The 12,679-nt window shown below is 39.1% G+C and overlaps 1 protein-coding gene across 4 annotated transcripts in view; it reads left to right on the top strand.

Moving 5' to 3' along the window:
• Nucleotides 1-12,679, top strand: part of ARHGEF10 (Rho guanine nucleotide exchange factor 10) — a 199,537-nt gene that overhangs the window by 129,765 nt on the left and 57,093 nt on the right. For all 4 annotated transcript variants that reach the window (XM_089679527.1, XM_089679526.1, XM_089679524.1 and 1 more), the window contains 3 exons: nt 8,086-8,201; nt 9,544-9,671; nt 9,797-9,897. In XM_089679527.1, coding sequence (XP_089535653.1) covers nt 8,086-8,201; nt 9,544-9,671; nt 9,797-9,897 — 345 coding nt within the window. The remainder of the gene's footprint in view (nt 1-8,085; nt 8,202-9,543; nt 9,672-9,796; nt 9,898-12,679) is intronic.

The raw sequence follows: 12,679 nt of genomic DNA, 5'->3' as shown, positions 1-12,679 counted from the left end.
TTCTGCAGTGTTTTCACGTGAAAAGATGTGTGTGTGTGTGTGTGTGTGTGTGTGTGTGTGTATATATATATATATATATATATATATAAAATGCACTGTGTAAGTTGACTGCACTATGTAAGTACCTGTAATAAAATAAAAAAAATAAATATTGTTATCTTCTGAAGAAACACTGAATAGGCCTTGGAAATGCTGGTGTTGGTTTGAAAGAGAGAATAGTACATAGTGAACAGGGAGTGTAAAGATCAATCACTGCATTAAAGTAGGCTAGGTTAAGTGAATGGCTAAACTACTCGCATAGATTAGCCAGTCAAAAAGAAAGCAAAAAAACGTGCATTTTTTAACAGGTATATAATAATGTGTTAGATCTCAGTCTCTTTCCATACATAGCAGGCTATAATACCCTCATCATCTTCTCACCCCTGTGAGTAACATGATTAAAACTTATGGCCTGCCTTCATTACCCTTGCTTTGCACTGAAAAGTTTCTATACACAATGAGGCACATTCTTGGCAATTCATTATAAGCACTTTAACTGAGCCAGCATTTTTGAATACCAATTAGCTGTTCAGGGTACAGTCCATTCTGAACATCCTTTGCAGGACTTTTGCCCTGCACATCAATTGTGATTTGTGGCTTGCTTTGTTTGTGGCTGTGAGTTTTAAATTCTAAATCATGGGTCAGTACCTAGAAAAAGATTTTAAAGCTGTCTTGAGGCAGCTGTAGATTTTGGCATTGACTGACTGGTTTTGTTCCTCTTCTCTGAGGCTGCCAGTTAAATTGTTATATTTATACATATCTTATTTAAATAACTTTCACACATGACTGCTATGTTTAGGTTTTGAAAATTTCCCATGAGGTTTTCTACCAAGGCAATGTAAATAAAGGGTGTTGCCAGTGTAAAAAGTGGACAGCCCCCTTATAGGCCTTACTTTTATTTTAAAAAGTCCAGTCTCTTTGTGAACCATTTACTTCAATGAGGTCTGAATATGCTTCAAAATGAAAGGGAGATAAAAATTGTATGAATCGAGTGATTATAATAATTCCATAATTAATATCTATAAAATATTGCTGAGATATTTAAATGGCAATGTACAATTGTTGTATACATATTTATCCTAATTGTACAGTGAACAGGCTGAATATTCATGGTTAAAGTTTGGTACCTTTTGGATGATTGGACAAACTTTTTGAGGACACCCCCCCGGACATCCCCTGCTATAACGCTTCCACACTCCTGTGATTCCTCAGTTTTTGCTAGTGTCCTTGGATGATGGACCACTTCTTTCTTATGGATGAATCACCCATTGCTAAGTAGTTTATTACAATAGAAGCAGTGTATTTGGAACAATGTAACGTCAGTCTGACTTTGGGAGCTGTACCCAAACTCCACATTGTGGGGATGGCCTGTAATGTTGCTTTGGATGCTTGATTCTGCATGGACATTCACCTTGGCACTTTGTACAACAAGTAGCTAGCTGCAGGGTGCTATACCTGTCCAGCGCCTTGGTCCATCCTTATGGAACCCAGTCCCTGAAGACCAGTTCAGGGTTTATGCCCACTGTGATGGGCAAAGCCTGAAACCTTTATAAGGACGAGTGATATGGATAAGGTAAGACAGGGTCACCCTGTTGATTAGATCATTACTGTATCCCTTAATCCTGAATAGTTTGCGTATATACACTATGATTATTGGCAAAACATGACTGTATTTGGAATATATTCACTTAAAAGATAAGTTCACCTTTGGAACATGTTACATGTTCCCATAGCTGCAGCCTCCCTCTGACCCCAATTTAATTCCAAATCTCTCCAACAAAACATTTTGTTGGCATGGAACAAGCTTGCACCTTCTCTCAATCTACCTAGGCTCCTGTCCTACCAGGCCAGGAACTCCCTAGCCTGTTTAATTTCCAACCTGGCCGTTAAAATGGGAAGGTTGCTACTGCCATATCACTGGAAAGTAATAACGACCGATGCCAGTCTTTTCGGGCTGGGAAGGAGTATTCCAATCCTTTGTGATCCAAGGAACATTATCTCTGAGATGTTTTTCAAAACTAGCAGCCCTCTCTTTTGGCCATTCCTCATCATCCACAAAGATAAGGCCATCCTTCCTTCCTAAGGTGGTGCCAGTCTTCCACCTCAATAAAGATATTGCACTTCCTTCTTTGTGCCTTACTCTGAAGCACCCAAAGGAAATTGCTTTTCACTACCTGCACATAGAACCTTCAGAATTCAACTCAAAGCCACATCTTCTATAAGAAAAACACTCCTAATTGTCCTACTGTTTAGACCTCATTAGGGAGATCTTGCTTCGAAATGATCTCTAGAACTCGCTAGATGGATAAGACAACTCATCTAAAAAAATTGTACTCTAAAAGAAAAAGCTCCTCCTGCACTGCTATGAGCTCATTCCACCAGATAGGTGGCAGTTTCTTTGGCATTTAGACATCAATCCTCTGCTGCCCAGCTTTGTAAAGCCACCACTTCACCTTCTGTTCACACCATTTTCAAAATTCTGTTCACACCATTTTCAAAATTCTGTTCATACCATTTTCAAAATTCTGTTCATACCATTTTCAAAATTCTGTTCATACCATTTTCAAAATTGTACCAGGAGGACATTGAATCTTTTGCTGATGCAGCTTTCAGACAAAGGGTTCTTGCAGAGACACTCTGAAGTTGGATCTGTTGACCTGTAGTTGGTCCTGTTGGCACAGGTCTGTTTGCCTAACTTGTTGCCCATCCTCATTTATTGGGGATGTCCCAGGGTCTATGAATATTCAGCCTGTGGCCTGTACTGTTCCAAGTAATAAAAAAGGAATTCTTACTTAACTGTAAATTCCATATTTTGGAATACAGTACAGTACACAGGCCACCCTCACTTCTAATGCTGTGTCACTCTGCACTGCGTGCCACAAAACTGAGGACTCGGCGTAGAGTAGGTTTATGGGGGGGGAACCTAGAGAATGTATCCTCAAAAGCTTTACCAGTGTCCAGTCACTTAAAGGTACCAGCCTGTAACTCTGGTCAGAATTCCTTTTGTTATCGTCAGGACCCAACAAAAATTTACGTTTCTTTCAGGATGACTACACCTATAATATATATTTGGAAAATGTTCCCATTCACAGAGCATACCTGCAAAAAGATTAAAAAATTGCAGCTTAACTTTTATTAGATACTCCTTTCTGGAAACTCCAACACTGGAAATTCCTACTTGGTTTTCCTTATTTATGAGGGAGCTGTGTTTGCCATAATTAACCCTATTCATACATTGCTAGCAGATGCCATCTCATTGGTTATAAACTAGGTTTGAACTTTGTCAATGGCTACTCCATTGTATGTTAAAGAGAGGGAGCTCTGCCTGTCCCTAAACCTTTATTCTTGCTTGGAGTCAGCCCTGGTAATTTCTCCTAAAAAAGCATCTAAGTACTAAGAAACATTAAAGAAAAACATTTGTAAGTATGCTGTGTGAATAGGTACACATAACAAAAATAAATCGAGGGTTTCTCAAATTTTGAATGAATAAGTGGATCAAGTAGAAACAAAAAAAATGCATATTATTTTGTATTCTTCTTTTGAGTCAACAAGTAGCTTGTTAGGCTCTGTTTATGGAGTTTAAGAGCCCAAGCTGATTTAGCATATACAAGTGAGTGAGTCAGGTCTTGTTTATGCTTGCATTGCCTTCTGAAAAGCGAACCATGCTGGATTGCTTTTCACAGGGCTTTTGACAGGTAGTGAGTATGATATTTAGTGTTACTAAACCCAGGACCCTGCATTCACTATATCTGGTCTCCCATAGTACACATTACATGGAATGCATTTATTTCAATCAACTGCTAAATACCTTTTCTCATCAGCAGTTAGAGCAGTCTAGTGACTTATATTAGTGTTCAGCAGAGCACTGGTTACAGCTTGTAGGAGTTTTCTTTCTGCTCTAAGAGGATGTAGAACCCCTGACCTCTTGTCTGGACGGTGCCGATTGGCCCAGTGCTGATCACATGCACTCTCCCAATAAAAAAAAAAACCCTTTCTAGCAATACACACCAAACTGAGCATGTGGAGTGTCTCCACACGCTATGTCTTATCAGAAGATAAGAGGGGGGCACTGGAAGAAGGGGAGGATGAGAGAACCGATTATTATTAACCGATTCCCGATCACCCTATAGCAGAAGTACTGCTACAGTACGGCAGGGATGTGCAAAATCACGTATAAAAACGTGATTTTGCACTTACAGGTAGGGGGCGTGCGTGCTCCCCACTTGCGCCACTATTGGCTCCTCGGCATGTCAGTCATGGGCCCTGGCTGCCAATTCTCACCCGGGACACAGTGATCATCGGCGGAGCTGACGGGAGAGGTCTGTATGTAAACAACACAGATCTCTTCCCTATCAGCATGAACAGGCTGCTTTGTATTGCTCTGCACAGCAGAGCAATGCAAAGCAGCTTGTCTACACAGTAAATAACACACTGCACAGTGTTAACCCTTTGATCGCCCCAGATGTTAACCCCTTCCTGCCCAGTGTCATTAGTACAGTGTCAGTGCTTTTTTGTTAGCACTGATCACTGTATTAGTGTCACTGGGGATGTAAGTGGCAGTTAGTTCCCCACCAGTGTCAGAATGCCTGCTACAGTCCCTCAATAAGTTGCTGATCGCCGCCATTACTACGTAAATAAAAATTCCAGTGTATATATATACCGCCATTTGTAGACGCTATAACTTTCACGTAAACCAGTTAATTTACATGTATTGTTTTTTTGTTTTTTTAGCAAAGATGTAGCAGAATAAATTTTGGCTTAAATTTATGAAGAAATTAGATTTTAAAAATTTTTACTGGATATGTTTTATAGCAAAAAGTCAAAAATGTTTTTTTCTTTTTTCTAAATTGTCGGTCCTTTTTTGTTCATAAAAAATGCACAGGTGATCAAATACCACTAAACGAAATCTCTATTTGTGATAAAAAAAAGGAGATAAATTTAATTTATGTACAGCAGTGCATTGTCAGTTAAAGTAACGCAGCACCGTATCGCAAAAAAGTGCCTGGTTAGGAAGGGGGGTAAATCTTCCGGAGGGCAAGTGGTTAAATGTGCGCACCATTACAGTTGAAGACTACATTAAAGGGTAATTGGTATATGTGTTAGAATGGTTGTTTGAATATAGTCCAGAAACTTTAGCTCCATGTTTGATGACATCAGTATTTCCCTGTAAATCTCCTAGTTTGTAAACTAAGATTATCAATCCAGTGTGTATATTTATGTAGGATGGCAATCCAGTCGTTCTTTGAGGATCCCGTTGTTGTATATAACATTGCATATGATGAAAATATACTTCTGATATAGTTTTAGATTTTATCTTATGATAAAATAAAAAAAGATGTATTTTCTATAAGATGTTTGGCGTTTAGCAAGGAATGAAGACAACTGCTTGTTTTAAAAGCTTTTGGATTGCAACCATGCTATTTTACATTATTACATATTATAAAAAGTTGAAATTAGAATTGTGTACTAAGTTGTGAGATATGATTTGTAAAAAAAAAACAAATATTTTCAATACAAATCACAAAGTTTCTCTAAGGGACTCCTAACACTTTACTAACTGCCAGCATGCTGGGTTTCCACATTGTCTTGCCTGTTGTCACCAAGGACTATCACTATGCAATAGCAAGTCTCATTATCCATTGCACCTCTGCTAACAAAAGGTTTAATAATCAATCATGAGAGAAATACAAAGACTGCCAAAGTTGATTTCCTTCTGTAAATGCTACTTCTCTGGCTGTTATCCTGACCTTTTGACACTCATCCTTTTAGTCACTGACTTAGAACAAGAGTTCAGGTCAGGAATGTCAAGCAAAAGCAAGAATACTTAATGTGCATATTTGTCCCAGGATAGAGTATTGAAGCAAGAGAGTCACCATGATAGCCTGACAACTAATTAAAAGGAGGAGGTCAGCAATGGCATGGCAGAATGCATATTCTCTAATGGCAGATTTCTTTTAAAGCAAACAATCCATAATTACTTCATATGTTTGATCATGTACATTGCAGAATGTTGTAATTCAATGCTTCCTAAAAATAAATGTGAAAAACACATAAGGTGTACAGTTGTGTTAACAATAATAGCAGTGTGTTGAAAAAAGTGAATAAAGCTCAAAATCCTTCCAATAGCTTTTATTTCCATACACACAAATGCATTGGGAACACTACACATTCTATTCCAAATCAAAACATGAAGAAAATATATAAAATGTGTGTTGTTCCTCTAAAAAAAATTGAAGAAAAGTGAATATCAGACTGTTCAAAAAAAATAGCAGTGTTTGTATTCTTCTTTACAAACTCAAACATTCACTATATAAACTGAAAAATGTTTGAAGATTTTGCTTTCCTTTGAATCACATAATGAATATTTAGTTGTATAAGCACTGTTTCTGAGAACTGCTGTACATCTGTGTTGCATGGAGTCAACCAACTTCTGGCACCTGTGAACAGGTATTCCAGCCCAGGATGATTGGGCTACATTCCACAGTTCTTCTCTATTTCTTGGTTTTGCCTCAGAAACTGCATTTTTGATGTCACCCCACAAGTTTTCTATTGGATTAAGATCCAAGGATTGGGCTGGCCACTCCATAACGTCAATCTTGTTGGTCTGGAACCAAGATGTTGCACGTTTACTGGTATGTTTGGGGTCGTTGTCTTGTTGGAACACCCATTTCAAGGGCATTTCCTCTTCAGTATAAGGCAGCATGACCTCTTCAAGTATTCTGATGTATTCAAACTGATCCATGATCCCTGGTATGCGATAAATAGGCCCAACACCGTAGTATGAGAAACATCCCCATATCATGATGCTTGCGCAACCATGCTTCACTGTCTTCACAGTGTACTGTGGCTTGAATTCAGTGTTTGGGGGTCGTCTGACAAACTGTCTCTGGCCACTAGATCCAAAAAGAACAATCTTCCTTTCATCAGTCCACAAAATGTTTTTAGGCCAGTCAATGTGCTCTTTGGCAAATTGTAACCTCTTCAGCACATGTCTTTTTTTCAACAGTGGGACTTTGCGGGGGCTTCTTGCAGATAGCTTGGCTTCACATAGGCGTCTTCTAATTGTAACAGTACTCACAGGTAACTTTAGACCTTCTTTGATCTTCCTGGAGCTGATTGTTGGCTGAGTCCTTGCCATTTTGGCTATTCTTCTATCCATTCAAATGGTAGTTTTTGCTTTCTTCCACGTCTTTCAGGTTTTGGTTGCCATTTTAAAGCATTTGCGATCATTTTAGCTGAGGAGCCTATCATTTTCTGCACTTTATATGTTTTCCCCTCCAATCAACTTTTTCATCAAGGTACGCTGCTCTTCTGAACAATGTCTGGAACAACCCATTTTCCTCAGCATTTCAGAGGGAAATGCACTGTGACCAGTGTGTACAACATTTGCTGCCTTCCTTCCTTAAATAAGGGCAATAATTGCCACCTGTTTTTCAAAGAATGAATGACTTTACTAATAGAACTCCACACTGCTATTATTTTGAACATGCCCCTTTCAATTAGTGATTCAATTACACAGAATCAGCAGCATGCATGTCATGACTGGTGGGTTTGTTGGATTTCTATTACTCTACTACACCTGCTAGTCAATTATTTGCCATGTAGAAATATCATTTCTACCAAAAACAGTGATTGATCAGGTTAGTGATGTCTGACTGCTATTATTTTGAACACAACTGTATATTATACGTTGCAGCATCTATGGTGGTACAGCACTGGGTAGCAATCATTGTTGATTCTTGTACCCTCTATAGTGAATTTTCATTGGTGGAGCCTGAATGTTGAGGGAGAGAAACTTGATGAATAACTGAACCAATTGTCAATCACTTGAAAGTTTTGTTTATTTTCTGCTTTACAAAATTAGCATTATATATTGAAATAACAGTTTACTTTTAAATATAATTGGATACTGTACACAGAAAAAACATGCTGATATTAATATTTTTGACAAAAAGAATATACTGTCTTTGGAGTTGCTACATCATTATAACAGTTATAAAGGGTAAGGTGTTTCCTTGACACATATGTATTGCTTTATATCTGCAGATAAATTATACATGGGGCCTGGGCAGCTTTATCATGACTTACAGAATCTGCTACATGATTTGGATGTTGTCAATCAAATTTCACAATTAATATTGCAGCTAAAAGGAAACTATCAGGTAAGAATATGCACTGTGCTTTAAATGTTATTAAACTGGTAAACACTTTTTGTTGTGGTTTTTTTTTTTTTTTTTTGTTGTTTTCAACCAGCAGGCTGAACAAAAAACTAACAAATTCCTGCATCAACAAAAGCTGGGTGGATGCAGGAGTCTCCCCCACTTTTCTGTTCTGTTCTAACAGCGGGAACTCCTCTGTTGTCAGAGTACACTGATCAGTGCTGAGGCTGCTGATTGAAGGAGGTTTTCCAGCAGGACTGTTTAAGAGCTGATCTAACAATCGGTGTTTGTCAAACCAGGAGGGCTGCACACAGATCGGAATTCAGCTGGTTCAGCAGGGACTGGGCAAATTCCAATCCGTGTGTACCCAGCTTTAGACTACAGAAACATAACAAATAGATCTTTATTAGCTGTGAACGTTTAATTGTAAACTGAAGCCATGGATTTCACACACTGTACTCATAATGAGCAAATAGCCTGAAACAGCTGTATGCAATTTGGAATAAATGCCTTTTTAATATTTTCTATATATGCACTATACTCCAGCAGTTCTGGATGTGTATAAGATGCAAAGAGGTAATTTACATCTCACCACCCATTATCTTGAAATAATTAATAATCCTATTTTTAAAACGTGATTATCTTCTGTTTTAAGGCTTTACTGTGCTATGCTATTGTAAGGTGTAGAAGATTGGAAACTTTTCCCACTGAGAAAAGTGGTTGTTTCAACAGCCTGTATTGGTGTCAGTAAATGCTCCAATATAATGTTAGATGTAAGAAGAATTAGTTTAAAGTGAAAAGCAAAGTAAATGCATACTTTAAATATGACCAGCAGTTTAGTCTTACCCTTGAGTATTAAAAGCCTAAGTGTAGGTAAAATAAAAAAACACAAAAACAGAAAAATTATCACAAGGGATATGACTTACAGTTAGTAGGATGTGTCCCTTGTGCTGATTCCTCCTCTGTTTGTAGAAATCCTCTTCCATTCATGAGCCTCACCCCAACACCGCCACCATAATCTATCAGGCAGGGGTTAAGAAAACCAAAAGGCTGTCACAGGCTCTCATCAAGAGATCTTGACCATGCCGGCCCATTCCAGCCAGCTGCTTTGTTCATAGAATGTACATGCATAGTGTACTACAACTTCTATGGATAAAACAGAATGTATGAATGGAGGATGGAAGGATGATAATTCAGTGGACTTCTGGTCAGCCAGCATCCACCAATAACTAAAGTTAGGTTAGTTTTGGGTCGACGTGGTATAAATATTTGGTATTCTAAACCATTTGTAATACATTTTGAATGCTGCTTTGTTACCATATGTTGTTCTCTATTCTCCATATAGAACTTGAACCAGGTTGTAGCTCAGGATTGGTCTTCAGGTTTACAAAAGCTGATCTTGAAAAAAGAGAATGAAATTCGAGCGGCAGACCGCTGTAGAATTCAGCTCCGGCTTCCTGGCAAACATGACAAGTCAGTGGTATTTTTTTTCTGAAGATAATTTTCCAGTCAGTGTTCACATAAAAAGCACAAATTTAGAGAAACTGCAAAGCTATTTTGCATATTTATTAAAATCTTATTTTCCTAATATGTTCCAGATCAGGACGGCCAACTTTCTTCACAGCAGTGTTTAATACTTTTACCCCTGCTGCAAAGCAGTCATGGATCAATAACTTGCAGATGGCTAAACTTGCACTTGGTAAGTTGCACAGCCTTACATGTTGAGGACCTGTGCTGATTTTACAGAAAGACTGTTAGTTGTGTTTAAGAGGTATGTTATAAGAGAAGTTTGGATTGACAAAAAAAAAACCCTGGCTGGTAGTTGTGGGGGTCTGCGGGCAGGGGGCTTATCGGAATCTGGAAGCCCTCTTTAACAAGGGGGCCCCTCAGATCCTGCCCCCCCCCCCCCATGTAAATGAGTATGGGGTACATGGTCCTACTACCCATTTACAAAAACAAAGTGTAGTGTGAAAAAAAGACAAGACATGGTCTTTGACAAGTCACGTGGGGGGGGGGGCAGGATCTGGGGGCCGCCTTTTTAAAGGGGGCTTCCAGATTCCGTTAAGCCCACTGCCCGCAGACCCCCACAACTACAGGCCAGAGTTGTGGGGAAGAGGCCCTTGTCCCCATCAACATGGGAACAAGGTGCTTTGAGGGGGGGAGCCCCCCTGCCCCAAAGCACTCCCCCATGTTGAGGGCATATGGCCTGGTATGGTTCAGGAAGGGGGGGCCTCTCGCTCGTCCTCCCCTTTCCTGACCTGCCAGGCTGCATGCTCGGATAAGGGTCTTTTTTTTTTTTTTTACGTTTTGGCGTAGGAGTTCCCCTCAAAATCCATACCAGACTTAAAGGGCTTGGTATGGATGGGAGGGGGGACCCCACGCCATTTTTTTTTTTACATTTTGGCATGGGAGTTCCCCTCAAAATCCATACCAGACTCGAAGGGCTTGGTATGGATGGGAGGGGAAACCCCACACCATTTTTTTTTTTTTTTTATTACATTTTGGCGTAGGAGTTCCCCTCAAAATCCATACCAGACTCGAAGGGCTTGGTATGGATGGGAGGGGGGACCCCACGCCATTTTTTTTTTTTAAATTTATTATGGTGCCGGTTTTTAATTTTTTTTTTTTTTCTTCACTATAGCTCAGAGATTCAGCTGTCACTTTCCCCCCAGCTAAAAGAAAATTTCCTTTTAGTTTATTTCCTGAGTTAAAAGAAACAATGTTTCCTTTTAGTTTCTTAACTCCGGGGAAAGTGACAGCTAATTTTGTGAGCTATAGTGAAGAAAAAAAAAAGCCGGCAATTGCATTTAAAAATCAGCACCGACATACACTTCATATTGTGAAAAAAATGTGTAAACCAGGCATTATTTTCAATGGATTTGCATTAGTAAACTGAAAATTACATTAACCGAGGCATTTATAAACTGAGGTACACGTGTTTAATGTAGTATAAGAATGAAATCATTAATATACCCTATAAACTCACTTTCAGAAAACTTGGCTAAATGCCTATGTCATAAGATATTATTAATTGGAAAAGTTGTATTTTAAGTGATAGATACTAAAATTATGCAGTAATAACCTTTTACTTGATATAGTGTAAAGCATACAATTATTCCTGAAATCTGCAAGGTTTTGAGCTTTTGAAGCTTCCACCCGCACTTCAATTTATGACATTAATTCATTAAAGAATACTCCAGTTCTTGCATAATCCTCATCATGACTGTCTACTCATAAAGAGGAATACTGTTAAGTACTATTTGCATATTAACCGGTCATGCAAAATCGCTCCAATGCAATTAAGAAAAGTCAAAACACCATTCTATAGAAACACATATGCATGGTCTCCCTTTACCTCTAGCAGCCTAGCAGAATTGGAGGAATGGAACAAAATTGTGACTAGTAATTGGTTAACAGATTAAACCAGACATACTGTAGATATGCAGCAAATTGGGCTGAATTGTGGCAATCAGATGTTTTTGCAAACTTCCAATTTCCTCTGCTGGAAAAACTGGCTTGCTTCGTGATCTGGCAAAGAAGGTGTTTGGCTCTTTCATTTCCATTATCCAGTGTGTGCTAAAGAACCCCATCAGTCCTCACCAACCATATGATTGCTGGCTTAAGTAAACTGATAAAAAGGTACTTTCTGGCTCTTACCAGTCCACATCCTTTTAGGTCCCTATTCTTCATAGTGATACCCCCACCTGTGAAAGGACCATCATGCTGAAATGCAATGAAGGAAAGCAAGTGAACATTTAAGTTGTCCAAAAGTACCCTTTACCAGTCCACGAAATACTGGTACTCCAGTATTGCAGAAACCGTAATGAAATCTCCTGTGCTTAGTTGTAGTGCTAGGAATGTGTAGCCCATTTCTGCCTGGCTGGCTAGTAGTTATGGCGTGCCCTCATAGGACTGTGGGTGTTCTTGCATACACTGAAAACAACAAAGAGGACGCACCAACCTAGTGCATTACTAAAATAACAATGTATTTAAAATATATAAAATAGGTAATCCACTCACAAACACATGAAATGCATTTGGCATATAATATGATACAGACGAGACTGCCTCTAGGTTCACGGTACTCAACCAGTGGTGTGGGATGCCCCCATAGCATCCTAAGGCTTATGCAATTTGAGGGTTGTTCCCTCTTCTTTGGCTCTGAAGAGGCTCTGACCTTCAATGCTTAAGCCTTATAACGCTATGGGGGGTTCCCACACCACTACTGTGGACCTGGAGGTGGTCTCATCTGCACCCTATTATATGCCAAATGCATGTCATGTATTTGTGAGTAGATTACCTCTTTTATATATTTTAAATAAATTGGTAATCCAGTAGGCTGGTGAGCCCTCCTTTTGTTGTTGACTCCATAGCAAATGATCTGACTTGTAAAGCAGTACCCTGTATGGAAGATTAAACAGCTGGCTGTTCCAAGTTCTTGCAGCTGATGATTCCTCCTGCCATGTGGGGAAGCCTCCTGA

The sequence above is a fragment of the Staurois parvus genome, unplaced genomic scaffold (genome assembly GCF_062004578.1).
Source record: "Staurois parvus isolate SC_StPar_1 unplaced genomic scaffold, SC_StPar_1.0 ptg000226l, whole genome shotgun sequence".
NCBI lineage: Eukaryota > Metazoa > Chordata > Amphibia > Anura > Ranidae > Staurois > Staurois parvus.
This window is presented reverse-complemented; position numbering and strand designations above follow the sequence as displayed.